At 34.1% G+C, this 16952-nt stretch overlaps 1 protein-coding gene across 4 annotated transcripts in view; it reads right to left on the reverse strand.

The window, feature by feature from the left end:
- Window positions 1-255: 255 nt before the first annotated feature.
- Window positions 256-16952, reverse strand: part of LOC113226515 (dolichyl-diphosphooligosaccharide--protein glycosyltransferase subunit STT3B) — a 30020-nt gene continuing 13323 nt past the window's right edge. The window contains exons 5-15 of one of the 4 annotated variants that reach the window (XM_026459161.1): window positions 15386-15557; window positions 13955-14133; window positions 10944-11131; window positions 10095-10288; window positions 9291-9393; window positions 8121-8363; window positions 7724-7821; window positions 6826-6954; window positions 6099-6183; window positions 3562-3585; window positions 256-679 (exon numbers count right to left, since the gene is read on the reverse strand). In XM_026459161.1, the coding sequence (XP_026314946.1) occupies window positions 602-679; window positions 3562-3585; window positions 6099-6183; window positions 6826-6954; window positions 7724-7821; window positions 8121-8363; window positions 9291-9393; window positions 10095-10288; window positions 10944-11131; window positions 13955-14133; window positions 15386-15557 (1493 nt within the window). In that variant the 3' untranslated portion in view covers window positions 256-601. Of the gene's footprint in view, window positions 680-3549; window positions 3586-6098; window positions 6184-6825; window positions 6955-7723; window positions 7822-8120; window positions 8364-9290; window positions 9394-10094; window positions 10289-10943; window positions 11132-13954; window positions 14134-15385; window positions 15558-16952 lie in introns of all 4 variants that reach the window. The other 3 variants (XM_026459160.1, XM_026459158.1, XM_026459159.1) reach the window with 3 other exon arrangements.

Raw genomic sequence — 16952 nt, forward strand, 5'->3', positions numbered from 1 at the left:
TTGTAAGTCAATGGTCGTAACTCAAAATTGTGGAATTGAGTAAACATGATTTGAAAATTAAAAACACTGATTGAAACCATACATATGTTTATCCTCGTTTATAATTAAGTATTATGTATAAACATAAATAATCATATTATTCGCAATAAAATCCATTCAGTGTTTCTTTCCATTAATTTTCAAAATGTGTTTTGTCAATTCTACAATTTGGAGTTACGACAATATTAGGTTTCATGTTCTATATATAAAGTAATTTTTGAGATAAAATATAATATAACGCAGTTTTTGAGATAATACTATATAAGTTGTCATGTGCGATCTGTGGTCCACTCATTAGAGCACATATAACGTCGTTCAGATCATATTACTATGTTGACAGTTATTTCCTCACACGCCCTTCTAAGGTCTACACAACTACAACGCAAAACTACAAATCTACACAGAATCATGAATAAAATTGTTAACAAAGTATAAAAACAAAATAGGTAGTTTGTGGGAATAATCAAAAGAGCCCTGTTACATTTTACCACTGATTTTGGACCATTCATCTCATGTGCCTTACGCGGGTGGTGCGCGCGCGGATCGCCGCCGGATGTCGTCGTCACTCCAATCGCGTCACCTTCTTGCCTTTCACAATCGTAGGTTTGTTCTTCAACAAACCTTTTCTTCTTTTCAGCGTCTAGAGAAAATAATTATGTTTATTCTACAGTTTACTTTAAATCCCAAAAACAACTACAAGCGAAATACTTTAATAAAATTTATGGTATTCAAAGAAACTTGGAATTTCGTTTTGCGGAATTAAAAAAAACTAGTGACAGCGAAGTATCATACAAAAAGTTTTAATACATGCACAGGCAATCAATTCGGGTCGTTAACATTTCTGATACAACTCGAGTAATAATAAAAATAATTATATTATAAACAATTTAATAATGCACCATAATAAATTAAGAATATCAAAGCAGCGACATTAACTCCGGTACACTAACCAATAAAATAGTTCTGTTCCCCAAATTGGTTCTACAGGTAATCGAACTTGAAACCTCATCATCTAGCGACAAAGTGCTATACGCTAGTTCGACGAGGCCATCCAAATTTTGATCGCAAGAAGTAAAACAATTTAATTAACAGTTTAATTCTCCGTTAAAATTATTTATTTTAACGGTTTCATACTTAAAATAAACACTCGTATAAAAGAGTGAATATCCTAGCATATGTTGTAAAAAACGTATTTTTCTACTCCTGTTAATTATAATTACATAAGCTATATCACACAGGCGCTGTATTAGTACTGAACCAAAATTCTCTAAAATATCGTACTCGCTACTGAACTGAAAAAATTCATAATAGTTCTGTAGTTTTAGAAAAAAACGCCGTATTTTGCTAATTAAAAGAATCTCCTCAAACGTGTCACTGTGTTCCTGAACAGAAAAACGTCACTATATTTGTGAAATCATTAAAATTTCAAATTATTTTATTAAATAATATCTCAAAATTTACATAAAAGGTACAAAGGCGTAACCATTTCACTAAAAAAGAACTATTTAAAAACAGTATAAAATATCAAATATGACACTACTCAAACGTTCTACTGCCTCCTGATTGGTTAAAATAAAAGCGGATCTTGGCCAATCACGGACACTGGGCTAATTTTCAAGTTTGTTTTCGCTACCTAATTTCAGTGGCAATTTTTATTATTTAAAGTATTGGAGTTATTATTGCGAAATATTAAATAATGTTTCAGGATACTACGCTCAAATATTAAGTAATTTCGATAATGATAATATTCAAGTACATTGAAATAATGAAAATTGCCACTGAAATTATGCAGAAGAAACTAACCTGAAAATTACCCTACTATTTCTTTCTTTTTTTTTGTATTTGTTTCACTTTCATTTGAGCTTGTTGTCATGGAATTTTAACAAAATAATCTTTAAATGTTGGTTGTGCTTCATTATTTTAATTTACTTGTAGAAAAAGTGTTGTTTGCTATAATTACTTAATTAGGTCTTAGAAACTCGTACCTATTACGTAGGTCACGAGGCACTCGACTTTAAAAACCCTTATTATGCAACGATTGCATAAAATACTATTTTGCCTCAAAGCATTTTTACTCTTATGCAAAACCTCAAATGGCAGTTTAGAGAAAACACATGATACTAAAACGTTAAAATTGGTCCACTCTGGTTACTGAACCTGGAAAAGCTGGAGACGAAAAATGCAATTGACCCGAATTTATTGCCGGGAATATACACAATACAACGCCAATAATAAATGTACGCCAAGGACAGACAACAAAAAATAATATATTATGTCATTCTATCATTTTTTAGTTTTTTCAATTAAACATAATATATAACACTAAAAGCGTTTCTATGTCTAATGCTACAGTCAAATGCTCAATCATACACTTACAATGCGAACATCAAATTTCACAGTCAAAGCTATGTTGCCTCCAACTCTCAATATTTTCCAAAAAAAAATGTTTTTGCAGACATTGAGACGTACGCGCAGGTCTATCTAAAGATTCCTGTGTCGCTTTCACATTACTATATAGCGAAAAGAGGTGTATGTGCAGTTTTCTTATGTACAACACAGATTTTGTAAGCCCGAATCATTAATTTCATACATTTTGGCGACCTCCGTTGTCGAGTGGCTTGCACGTTGGTTTTCACGGTGTCGCCATATATGAGGTCCCGTGTTCGATTCCCGGCCGGGCCAATGTAGTAAAACTATCTTTGCTATATTGTCTCGGGTCTGGCCGATTTCCATAACACAAATGCTTTAGTTACTTACTGTGGCGATCGGAACAACGTATTATGTGATGTTGTCTAATATCTATTATTTATTTATACAAGCGTTGTTTTTTGTAATTTTGAATGTATGGACCTGGGATCTAATCTATTTAATAGTAGCTGTTTTGTCATCCATGCAACTATTTCCGAAAAATAATTGATTTTGTACTTTAGACTATGTCCACTTATAAGTCACATTAGTAAGTTCGGAACTTACACCAACTAAACGCAGGAAAGAGGTGTATTAAAACAACCAATAGTGTATCGGAACTCCTATCCGCTTAGTGGATATCATAAAATGCTACAAGTGTTTTTTTACGATACCTAGTGACGAGCCGAACAAGTCGTGCGCCTGGTGTTAAGCGACACACTTATCCATAGCAGTTGCAATTCCACTCACAGCTATAAATCGCAAAGGTCTGAGAGACACTGCCACTGCATCTGACATCCTAAGACATAGTTTGTAATTTCACCAGCACCCTTACCCTTCCAGTGATGCTCACATTACCGTTTGGCAGCAGAAATAGGTAAAGCGTCAGTACTTCCCTGGACGAACTCTGCTACTAAAGGTTGTTTAAGTACATCTCAATTCTCCGCTTTAGTGAGTAAATTTTGAGAATTGTATTCGCCTCAACCTTCGCTAATAGACACATGCATTGACAGACAACCAAAAGCAAAAAACACATAAATTTCACTGCGAACGAAAAGAACAACTACAGCATACGAGAAAACAAGTAAACCCAAATCTATATACACTGTACTATACCGTCGAGCCACCTCCTAACTCGCTCTGCAATACGAAAATAATTACTGTAAGCTGAGAATATTATAAGTTGTTATTATATTTAGCTATGGTGTTATTTACTACATATGTGAAAACAACAGATTTTCTTCAGAATAACATTTTTAGAGTGTAATTCTGTTTGTCAATACGAACGACTTTTACTACAGGGATTGTGGGCCTAGTGGGTATTAACATTTAGTATGAAACTGTCTGGTATGAACAATATGACCGATATGTATACAATTTGATTTAAGATGTAACGCTGAAAACGCTGAGAGGTCATTTAGTTTTTAATCTACTTGAATTGGGATTTTTTCCTTTATGTAAAATAGATGTGGCTTTTAAAAATTAATTTCGTAAATAGCCACATGTGATCATACGTTAAAAGTGCTTTTATCACAAAGTCAAAAAAATAATACGAAGTAAATGAAACAAATTATGTTTTGTGTGAAATTTGTAACTCTCTATAAACACTTTGCATTTGTGACCTTATTACACGGAGACGCTCAGTTTTTGTTATTGGTTAAGTTTAGTTATTTGGCGGTCTCGTGCTATAAACATAATGATCGGATATTTTCGTTGCTGGCAATTCACATGGCTATTTGTATTCAATATTGGGTATTTGTTGTAAAAATATTTGACGTACAAAAACACAGACACTGACAAATATGACCGTCGACACATGGAGTGAAATGAGGAATTAGGCTGCATTCCCACTTTGACGTAACGACAGATGGTCGTGCAGTTTAAAGTGTCGTGGCGTTGTTCACATGTAGAAAAACACTTTGAAATGTCGTTCACGGCTTTTTTGAAGTTACGACAACAGACTGTCAATACAATGGGCAGAGCTAGAACGACAGTCGTCTGACGATAAATAAAACGTCACAATAATAATGTGACGACAAATCTCTTCGGTACAATCGGTCTACTTTCCCGATCGGTCCACTTTCACTATTCGTCTACTTTCCCAATCGGTCCCCTTGTCCAAATGGTCCACTTTCCCGATTCGTCAATTTCCCAATTCGTCCACTTTCCCGATCGATCCACTTTCACTATTCGTCTACTTTCCTGATCGGTTCACTTGTTTTAACCGATTCGTCCATTTCCCATTTCGTCTACTTTCCCGATCGGTTCCCTTGTCCAAATAGTCCACTTTGCAAGTTAATAAAATTTTGTGCAAGTTAATAAAATTTTCCAAAAAAAAAATTCGTTTTACAAATTTTCAAAGGCAATTTGTATTTTATATTTTTGATAATGATAGCCGCTTTACGTTAACCATGATTTGATAAAACAAAATCAAGTAGACAGTTTGTTTTTAACCGACTTCAAAAAAGGAGGAAGTTCACAATTCGACTGTATTTTTTTTTGTACGCTACGCGATAACTCAATGGCATCAGGGAACCGATTTTGATTATTCTTTTTTTAAATTTAAATAATATATTTAAATAAAACTTAACTTTGAAGACAATATGCCATCTTTATAGTGACAAACTAGAACGTGAATACGAACTTTTGAGGTCGGTATTTTTAGTACTCTGTACTGAGATGATCTGAGTAGACGCATCATTAAAGTAAACCTATCGAGAAAGTAGACCAATCGGGAAAGTAAACCAATCGGGAAAGTAAACCGATCGGAAAAGTAGACCGATCGGAAAAGTAGACCGACCGGGAAAGTAGACCAAATGGGAAAGTAGACCAAACAGGAAAGTAGACGAAATGGAAAATAGACGAATCGGGAAAAACAAGTGGACCGATCGGGAAAGTAGACGAATAGTGAAAGTGGACCGATCGGGAAGTAGACCGATTGTACCGGAGGGCGACAAATAATCGCTATCGTCGTCACGTTTTATTTATCTTTATCTCATATCTGCAAACGATAAGGCGGCTGCCGTGAAACGATAAATTGTCATCACGATCCATTAGAAACAGCTAGGCATGTAAGGAATGACCGTCGTTCAACGACAAAAAAAAGTCCACGACAGTCACAACAGATAGTCGTGATAGGGGAACAGGTTAGACGCGACAGTCGTCCAACGATAAATAAAAGATTACGACATAACAGGAACGCGCCCTTAAAATAATTGATATGTGTGTATGTATGTATGTAAACACTTTATTTTACTGCCCATAGCGTGGACGATTTACTTGGTTATTTGCCTATGTGACTCTTTTGATATGCGTCAAGAAACCGACCAGCGCACGGTAACGCGTGTTTAGTGTTTGCTGTAATTGTGGAATAGGCGAACAAGATAAATACTTTGTCACTTGCTATCTACACATGGTGAATGTTTGCTAAATTTATCAAATATGCAAATACAAATAGCCATGTGAAGTGCCACCATACACTCGATAGTTAAAACGCTTCAGCAGCGCGTCCAAACTAAACGCAAAAGTGACGTGTCGATCTGCACCAGCAATCGGTGCATAATGTGTTGTAAAACTTTTAATAATGGCGTGGTACTGTAGCGCTGTTGTGTATGATAGCAAATAATGAAAACATGCCACTGGTGCTTTCTTACCTTTTTAGACAAAGATTTGCTCGAAGGTACCGTTCTCTTTGCAAGTGGTATACGAGGACGGTTGAACTCTTCTGGTTTTTTAACCCTGAAAAATAAACAATAATATTAAGACATTCACTATTTTATTGTGCACTATTTGTTTACCTTGTTATAACGCTGTTTAATTGGGCATGACAATTACCAAATCGAGAATTAGATGTTTTATGTAAAATGAACAAATAAAACATTTTATTTATTTATCCAAGATTATCTAAAATTACTCAATAATACTGAAGCAGGTGGTGTATCTATTTAAATAACAATGAAAGTGCAATCGATCGATTAATCGAGTGTAATTGAGTGAACAACAAAAATTTTTTTGAAAACCATTGCCTAATCAACTATGTTTATTATATATATATCTTTAATAAATACTTATCAAGATAATTTCATGATAATTATCAGATATACATCTGATAATTATGCACACCTATTCATAGTCTTGTCGATTTAATTTTTGACTAAAAATTACAAACAATGAGAAAAGTAAACACAAAGAAAAATGTTTGGGAAAACGATTTGGTTTGTGACTTTTTTTGAGATTGACATTGTATAGATACAAACACATTTTGTTGTTCCAATCAATTTTATAAATATCAATATTATTATCAAGGTACAATTATTGAAATAATTATTATGATAATAAAATTATCGATAATTATCGCTTCGAAACCTGTTATACACCGACCTGTATATTCTAACGAGCCAATGCTCGGTAGTGTATGCTTCCTCGAGGTAGGTCAAGCTGAAGCCTCGATTGCCCGGCAACGCACCGCGCGTCCTATCATACCCCGATGGACTCCCTCCGCTATCATATCTATAAAAAATTTAACAAATGAGGACTGACAGTAACTAGTACACCTACAGGTGGTGGCAGTAAAGGTCAAAACACACATACACAATTTGGTTCCTTACATCTGCTTGCTGTTGGCGCGTGTGTGTATACACTTGCTAGTTGCTCTGAATATGCCTGCTATTGGCTTGCCTTTTATACGTACATATACGTCATAATCAACGTTTCATTCTGACTGAGAGACTGTAGAGTTGCCTGCTTATCGGTATTCTACATGATATATAACGGAAAGTGTGCGATGAAATTGCATAATTTGATTCCGCCTTCCCCTTTCCACCATCGAGGGACTAGACGTGGGCTGGGGTTCCACCGCATTCACGCGAACCGTTTCGCTTCCACATTTATGTGGCGAGCGGCTAGGGAGTGGAATTCCCTGCCTGCGAACTTGTTCCCCGAACGCTATCACTTGGACCTTTCCAATAGGCATTATTTAGGTGAGTATGTGACATCGTCGACGTCATCGTCATTTCCCATCAGGTGAGATAGAGGTCAAATGAGCACTTATTTTTTATAAAAAAAAAAAACAAAAATAAAAAAAACGGAAACAAACACAAAATAAATTCTGTGATATGCTGTACGATACCAAATATATTTCCTTCCTGCTTGCTAAGGATAGATCCCGATGCTATTGAAGACATCACGCCTTCGAATTGTTTTATGAACCATTCTCCAACATGGAAATTCCATTCATTAAATTCCAATCAAGGATTCAGTTTGACAATTATTTACTTACCTATAATAGGATAATTTGTACATTAGGCAATTTAACATAATCTTCGAACCCTCAGCATCTATTCTGTATTCTCCTCTCTCTGTAAAATAGTCGGCTTCCTGCAGAGTAAAGAAAATTATACATAAAAACTAAAATTTTTTGGGTTTGAAGTCATTATCCAGCGGTTGTCTATATGTGTGTCCATGGCACCTGCGATACAGGGTCTCCCTAGTGCGAGGCTATGAGTGTATGCGCGATATTTATTATTTATTTCTTAATAGTCACATTTACACTTTTACTAAAATAATCATGAAAATGAGAACCAATTGCCTAGTGTTGTATTGTACAGGCTTAGACACAGCGTTATAGTACAACAGAATAGAACAAGCTGTAGATAAATAATAAAATGTTATCTCACGTGGATATCCTTCGGATGTTCCCCCTCAGCAATTCGCACCATCCAAATAAACTTGTTAATATCATCTCCGGAATACCCAATGGCGCCTCCAAATATTACGAGCACATAATCTACATCTAACGCAGTCATTATATCGTATGCTGCACTTTCGTTGCTCGCCATCGCTTTGCCGACTAGTGCGATGTGGGAATTATTCCAAGTATTATTGTCTACTAAAGTTGTACGATTACCCATTCCTGCAATCTGCAAGAATATTTAATGTGTGTTAATTTCTAGGCTAAAATCCTAAATTCTAATAGTCTAAGACATAATCATTTATGTTATCATAATATTCAAGTCCCGTTATCTACTCAAACGGAGCAGAGAAGCACTGAGTTTCATAATATGGCATAACCAGTTTTTAAAAAACTCATTAGTTGGTGTCTCAACGCTTCTTCAGAGTCATTCGTCCATCATCGAAGGGCACTTGTACTAAAGAATGTATATGTATACCCAGTAAGTCACTAGTCTGTACACGATCCCTTCGGTCCATTATTTACAAATGATATTGTCATCGATAACGGTCGGAAAAAGGTGTTCCACAAACGTAGATAAATGTATAAATATTCCGAAAATCCGGAATTCGAAAAAGTAACGAATTAAAATTTGGTGGTATTAACAACTCTATGTCACTCCTTGTAGCTATATCTATACATTTGGAACACCTTTTTCCAACCTATGGTTATCAATTCTCACGACGTTTGCATTTACTGTGACTTTTATTTGTTATTAAAAGAAAAAGGTTTATGATCACTGCTTCTTTGTCTACGTTTTTCGTAATTCTAATAAACGAACATAGTGATGGTGCTATCATTAGAGCGATATATTAACTACGAAAAAAAATTTGTTTTTATATTAAATTGGTATACGTATATATTTTATTTTTGTTTCATATGTCAAACCATAAAATATACATTATTTTTTGTTTTTGTTATTATTTATGAGGTATATATTACTTATATGTCGATAGAGTATTTATTAAATATTGTCTATGTAAGATTCTGTAAGCACCAAATAAATATTCTAGATAGTTAGATCAATTGTTGCAAAGAGTTAGCAACTCTCGTGCTTATAAATTATTTACAAGTTTAATTGGCAACATAAATTTAAAAAATTAAAGTTATAAACTACCTGATATCCATAATCCCACCAAGACATAACTCTGGCATCTTCAGCGGTGTTTTGTGACAGCCAGCCATACGCTTCTCGGAAATCATCAAGGATTCGGCGAGATCTGATGAATAACATTGTTTTTATCAATTATTTAATAAGGCAGCCACATAGAAACAGTGGTAAGATATAATAAGTAGTCAATTGACATTCGACCCGTCATAGGTCATATTATATAAAAAAACAAAAATGTATTGAAAACAAAAAGTATTTAGGTATATTCTCATGTAGACTTGAGGTTGAAGTTCTGGTTTGGAGGATGGAGGATGTGGGCTACATCACTTTTGCGCTGATAGCCTTAATTATAAATAAATACGTTTACATATGTGTAAAACCAATACCTCTACTTTTAGATATAAATAAATAGCCTTTATGTAGTTTCACTACTGAGCACAGGCTTCCTTACACGATGGAAGGGCTTGGGCTGCAGTTAACGCAATTTTTTTATTATTATTTTTCCGTGTATTACTGGCTCTTCGTAACACCTTAGTAGGTCATTTACAAAACAATTATTAATGGTTATACAAGAAATGACGATGATATTATTTGATTACGTATTTTAAAATAAATATAACTGTTCAACCGGTCGCGACACCAAAATTTGCTGGTCCAATATGGGCATTGTTCTTTTAATAGGTTTAACCATCTAATGATGGAAACGTGACAGTCAAGCGTGAACAATGGTAAATTATTACGCCCAACTAAAACAAAAAAAGAGAAAATATCTTTACAGCGTTGTAATTTTGTAATTATGAATACACTCACCCATCGCTGCCATAGCTAGCAAGCACAATGCTAGGGCTTGAATACGCGTTAGAAGTGGCCCAGGTACAGTGCACGGAAAACAGCATGAGCAGTATCATGAAGGCGATTAGTGTACCCGAACGGACGTTCATACCGAGTCCTGAGTCGGTCGGAGCCGGCGGGGGAGAATGGGAGCGCTTCTTTACTTTTCCGGCCTGTGAACAACACAAAAAAGTTTGAACTTAACACACGTCTCCCATTGCACGTGGTACGTGACAGGGAATCTCTGTCTGCGTTTGTGGGACTCGGCTTATGGCGATCAAGGAGAATTACTTACGAGGGATAAAAGTCGAATATCTCAACATTTTCTTTTTCTTTTAAACAACGAATGAGAGACGTATTGCTAGCATTGCCAAAGAACTGAGATTTATTTTCCTATCAATTCACAAAGTACCAAGTGAAGAAAGGTAGATTCGTTACTACTAAATAGAAAGAAATAAAGCAAATATTTGTTTACATTTATTTAAAAACAAATATAAAATGAATTTTCTTGCACAATTACTCTCATCAAAACTGTCTAGGGATCAAAGACGTTTTTGCCAATTATTGAGCATCAGGTTTTTTTTAACACCATTGGTTTTTATTGTGAATTATAATAAATATATAATGTAATAAAATTATATATATATTTGTATTTTATTTTAATAAGGTAATCAAATATTAAAAAAAAAACTTTGATCCCTAGATACTTGTTGTGTGTATTTTAAGTGGTATCAGAACACTCTTTTAATAAAAAGATTAGTAACGCCATATTTATGATATTATGGTTTAGCAAAAAATATGATAAAAAATGTGAAACAATAATCGTACTTTGTCAAATAGATTCTTCGATTCCTCGCTCTCAACAAGCGGGACAGTCGCATCATCCTCTCTCAAAACGAGATCCAGCAGAATGGAAAAAGCGATACCAGCCAACACGCATACTACAGGAGTCAATGTGAGCATCAGCCGAACCATCACTCCCGCGAAGTATACAGCGCTCAGCGCGTAAAGGGCCACTGGAAGAGAAACAAACATGTATGGAATTTATTTTTTCATATGCGGCCTTTATCAATCTGTTAATGGTTTTTATTCGCTGTCTTGTGTTCCTTTTTGTAAACTTTTTAATTGTGAATAAAATAAAATAAAAAATAAAAAAATATCATCATCTGTACAAGATGTAGCAAAACGTGCCAATATATTGTTTGTTATGGAATTAATTTTTTCATATGCGGTCTTTATCATAATCTGTGCAAGATGTAGCAAAACGTGCCAATATAATTGTTTGTTACAAACAGTTGGTGATGGCAGTCTTTTTTAGTAGCGAAAATATTTCAGCAGGTAATTGCACCTTTTTGTTGCGATCATATTTCAGGTACTGATTGCACCTTTTTCTTGCGATCGTGTATCAGCTAGTGATTGCAACTTTTTGTGGCGAACATTTTTTAGCTGGTGATTGCACCTTTTTGTAGCGATCATATTTCAGCTGATCTTTGTACCTTTTTTACGAACATTTTTTTATTACGACCACATTTCAGCTAGTAATTTAAGGTTTTTGTTTCATAATTCTGTATGTACGTACAGTATACGCCTTAGCAAAAAAAATCATCAAATGGTAGATCTATTTGCGCTTTCCACTGTCCGAAATACAAAATTTTAACCTCACGTGTTATTTTCAATGACTATTTTCAAACAGTGTGTATCATTTATACAACCATTCAAAAGAATTTGTAGAAGTAAACTGTAAAACAACAAATTTACAATAAATTAAAGTACTAAGGTCCGAGATAATCCTTACGCTAATTAAAAAATTAAAAACAACTAATTTACTAGTAAAATATATTATACAATGTCTGAATTTTTAAATGACAATATTTTTAATCGATTGTCTAATTTTTGACATTTGTATATTTATTTTGAATAACAAATCATTATTATTATTATTATACTAGTATTGTATTGTATTATCTGTGTTATTATTATATTGACATCTAGTTAACATTAAAATTGTTGACCCATATAACTATCATTGCGTTTAGATTACTGACTGAATTATTAAATCCATGTGTGCACGCCCACGTAATATTATTGAAAAAGAAACATGTTACACCAGCAGGCTTAGCATGAGCCTGAAAACAAAAGTTATCTGTTCTTCGATCTGTCAATTTTCGAAAATCTCGAGAAGATTGACAGTTCGAAGAAGAGATAACTTTTGTCTTCGGGCTCATGCTAAGCTCACTGGTTTAGTCTGTCGTAGTGCATGTGAGTGAATGTATAATATACCTTCAATATGTTTGTGTGCCTAATGTTTGGCCTTTTTTTTTTTTTGACAAAGTGAAACTATATAATAGTGAAACAAAATCATTATATATGAACAATATTATTTTGTTCATGTCAGCTTCTATGCAACCTGTGTTTACACAAATAAATGAATGATGAATTATATTTTCTGATCGATTTATATGCCATTTTTTGATTAAGTTTTGTCAAATGTACGTTATCCAATTGGAATATTTAGCTAGAGTGCTTTTGAATAACAACAGATACTATGTTCTATTTTTTTTTTTAGTTCAATTGGAGTGTACAAAAGCATTTTTTTGTTAACAATAGTGCCGGTAGAATAAAAAAACATATCATTCATTCTGTTATTCACGACTAATTATCCTCTTATAACATGGTAATTTAATACACCACGAAAATCATAACACAAAATATTTTGAAAATATTTTTTTATCATAGAAACATGTTTCAATATCATACGATACGGTGGTACGTGTTTTACGAGTTTACCAAACAATAAAAAAATAATGAGAGTTGTGTTCAGGTGACAACTTAAATGATCATTATATCTCACAATGTTCAAACACGTTGTCATTTCAACTTCTGTATGTATCTATTATAAGATCAATACCATTGTAATAGGAAATAAATGATTATTATTATTATCATTATTATTATTATTGTACGCAATATCCAATTACCATTATTAGGACTAGAATAGAAGGCTTGCAAGTAGATAATTACAAACAATAGGACATATTCAAAAGCTTCAATGACCCGAACATTTGTAATTGCTGTCCCGCCCATATGGCATAGGTAATGTTGTTCATCACACTACCAAGGAAGTGAAAGAAAAGGAAAATTAGACTTTAAAATGTCATATTTTATTCGTATTGTGTTTGCAAAACTTTAAGTATCTCAGAAAAAATCTTTTGTAAAGAATAATATTTTTTTTCATTGAATAAGTATTAACAGAAAAAAGAAAGAGATAAAAAAAAGAGTCAGTCGTGACCATAGTGGTTTGTTTGAAAAAAAAACAAAAAAGGTTTAATTTCCTGTGTATCAATAGCGAAAAACCGAAGAACTCAATATGAAACAAACTCTTTGGAATGTGTGTATGCCGTGGTATCTATAAGTATGTGTCTTAATAAATAATAAAGCCAACTGTATTTATTTGTTTAAAAATGAAATAAAAAGACAGCTTTTTGAGGTAGCGGCGCAAATTTGGCGCGAGTCTGAGGCCACCCGGCCGAGCCGCCTGTTTGTAAGCGTTTTCAGCGGGTATTCGCGTTAGTGTAGAAATAAAAAAAAATACACCGCCCTAGGGCTGCATGATAAAAATACCGACTGGTTTTGCTGCACATTATACAACTATTTGTGAGCAAGTGTGATAAAAATGTTATTTCGGATACCTTTAAAATCTGTAAAAATAACTCTGGTCACAATATATACAGCCTTTACTAAAACTTGGAACAAGTATGAACATTGCATTTTCAAGAATTATTTCTTTTAAAAAATTCTGTAACATGGCAAACGTTGCTTAATATGCCAGGTAAACTTACCAAAAACCCTCTCATCGTTAATATTCTTAATGCAGTACCACAATCCAACTGGGAAGGTACAGACAAGGACGTGAAGGTCGAAGAAGAAGGAAGACCAGGTCGTGGGTTGATGCTCTGACACTGATGCAATGATCGGGATATGGATCTTAGCGTACCCCGTATCCCAGAGAGAGTAGAACCTGCAAATATAGAACATATTCTATATCATAGTTTCCCAAAATGGTCCCTACCGTCCCCCAGTGCGCGCTGAAGAGTCCTAGGGTATGGGCCTCGGAAACAATTGGGAGCGCTGATGCTATCCAGAAGATGCTACATGGTGGGCGTTGAAATTGTTTTTATCTTGCCTAAATGGGCAGTGAACCAAAAACTTTGTGGACCTATGTTCTATATCATAATATACAGGGTTGGCTAAGGTTATGCGACACGGACGGAAAGTACTTTAAATATATGAATAGGACATTTTGATTCATGGAGATATTATTTTATTTTAAGTAAATAATACTGCATTCAAAGACTTAAAAAGTTGCTTGCCTCATCTGGGATCCGAACCGAACAAATGTGAAAAAAATTTATTTTTAATGCCAATCGAAAGCGTCTAAAGAAAATTAAGGATTATTTTTTGAAGTAACATAGTATAATAATAGGAAATGAAACTATTTTTCCGGATTTAAATCGCGTATATTTGGAAAATAGTTTCATTTCCTATGTGTAACAATCGCGAGAAAAAAAGAACTCGATAGTATAATAATGTTTGAATGAAGTACAACTTTATTGTAAAAGTATAGTCGTCATGAAGCTAAATTTCCTATTCAATATTTAGCTAATTGTCTCCATGTCCTATAGCCGCAGGACATCTTGTATATATAAATTTGTACGAGTGTTGTACTAAAGCGTTACCATGCGCTCCGAACAATGTAGAGCAGAAACACGTGCAAATTTCACTAGCAATTAAAAAACAGGTGTAACGATATCGCATAATGATAAGTAACGTGACCATGGGTCCCGCTTTTAAACTTGGTATCCCGTTATCGCCAAAATCATTAACAATATCCCGCTTTGACAAAGCAGAAAACACGTGATATTAACTATTAAAAAATGGCGCGAAATCCAAAAATAAAATAAAGCCAACACACGTTTTCACAAAATTAGTTCTTTTTTTAATTATTTGATCATTAAACATTTAGTAACTATCATAAACATGTGTTTCATTTTTAAAACAACAATAAATTGACAGGCGTCTCGCTCTGAGGGAAAGAAAAAATGGTCACGTTAGTCATACCACAAAAAAGGAAGAAGGGATCACTGGGACAAGATTGTAATGAGTCAAAAAAAGAGCCCCTAGCAGTATCACCAAGACGGTTGATAGGGTTATTGGAAGGTGGAGGATTTGTCCCAGTCCATGTATGAAGCCATGTGATGAAGGATACCAACCGTCCACTCCATGGCGCAATGACTCCCAAATAAGTAAGCAGAACGACGACTAAAAACACAACACCGGCAGCGATTAGACCTCCCACTATGAGCAGTTTCTTCCATTGGCCCTTCGGGTTCAGGCTGTGTATGTATTTAAGGGCACCCACTGCCATTAATAGGGCAAACACACCTGGAAAAATGGAAAATAATATTTAGTCTCGCCTACCAATATTTATTATTCTTTCCACATCTTTTGAAATTATAATAGTTTGCCAAATTGTACAGTCCCCCTAGGAGTAAAGAGGTAATATTATTGTAAAAGAATGTACATAATATATTATGTAAATATTTTTAATCTAACGCTTATTAACTATAACTGTATATATAATAACTAACGCTTATTAACTACAACTGTATGTATAAATAATAACGGTTACCGTGCCGGACTGCCACGCAGAGGTCCCAGGTTCGATTACCGGGCCGGGAGAAATATTTGTATGGCCTACATTTATTTCTCGCGTGAGTTTGGGTGTAATTTGTAGTTGTCTATGTGTGTGTCCATGGCACCCGCGACACAGGGTTTCCCTAGTGCGGGGCTGTGTTGAGTGTGTGCGTTATTATTATTATACAATATAATTTTATATAATATAATTTTATTTAATATATACTTTTTTCACATCACAATTCACTTACTATAACGAACGTTTAATTTACATTAAGTTTACATTCTATAACTTCATTTTCGATAACAATCATTAATCTTAACATTCAATTTAAATAACAATTATAAGTTATAAACCTCAGTTTATATAACTAGATAGATTATAAAACTTAAATAAATTGTTCGGAAACCGACATTCAGGCTTTTTCATATACCAACCTAACCTACTAAAAGAGAGGCGCTCATTACAGATGCAAATAAATACCTTCTAAAAATGATCCCATTTTTTTTATTTATTTGGTCAGTCTACAATTGTTACACCAATGAAAGATCAGAAACATAAATGCAAGAAACTTAAAACTATGTGCACAATAAATTGTTGCAGAATAAAAAGAACTAAAAGAAAGAAAAGTGTGAATATTAATTTAACCATATAAATCACTTACAAAAACAAATAGTGATAATATCTTAAGACTAATCGAAAGCATAAAAAAGAACTTAGGTGACATAATTTTAAGAAGGCGACGACATTACGCGCTTGGTTTTTACTGCAGAGAAGTAGTGTAAATCAATGAACAATACATAAAGTTATTGTTACATGAAAAGAGTTTTATACAAGATATTCTTATAAAATGTGAATATCTATTACTACAAAGGAGGATTATATGAAATTAAGGGTCGTATTCTAGAATTCTACTCAATACTCAAGTCAGGACTTGAGTATTGCAGTGAGCACTGTAAATCATACTGAAGCCCTTGCCATTAGGGTCGTGTTTCCAGTGCTTGAAATCATGCTCAAGTCTGCTCAAGTCCTGACTTGAGTATTGAGTACAGTTCTGGAATACGACTCTTAGTTATAGGAAGTGTATTTAGTCCAAGTGATAATTATATTGAGCGACCTAAAGTTGTCTATTAAAGTTAGTT

The sequence above is a fragment of the Hyposmocoma kahamanoa genome, unplaced genomic scaffold, assembly GCF_003589595.1.
Source record: "Hyposmocoma kahamanoa isolate Upper Pololo Valley unplaced genomic scaffold, ASM358959v1 192, whole genome shotgun sequence".
Taxonomy (NCBI): Eukaryota; Metazoa; Arthropoda; class Insecta; order Lepidoptera; family Cosmopterigidae; genus Hyposmocoma; species Hyposmocoma kahamanoa.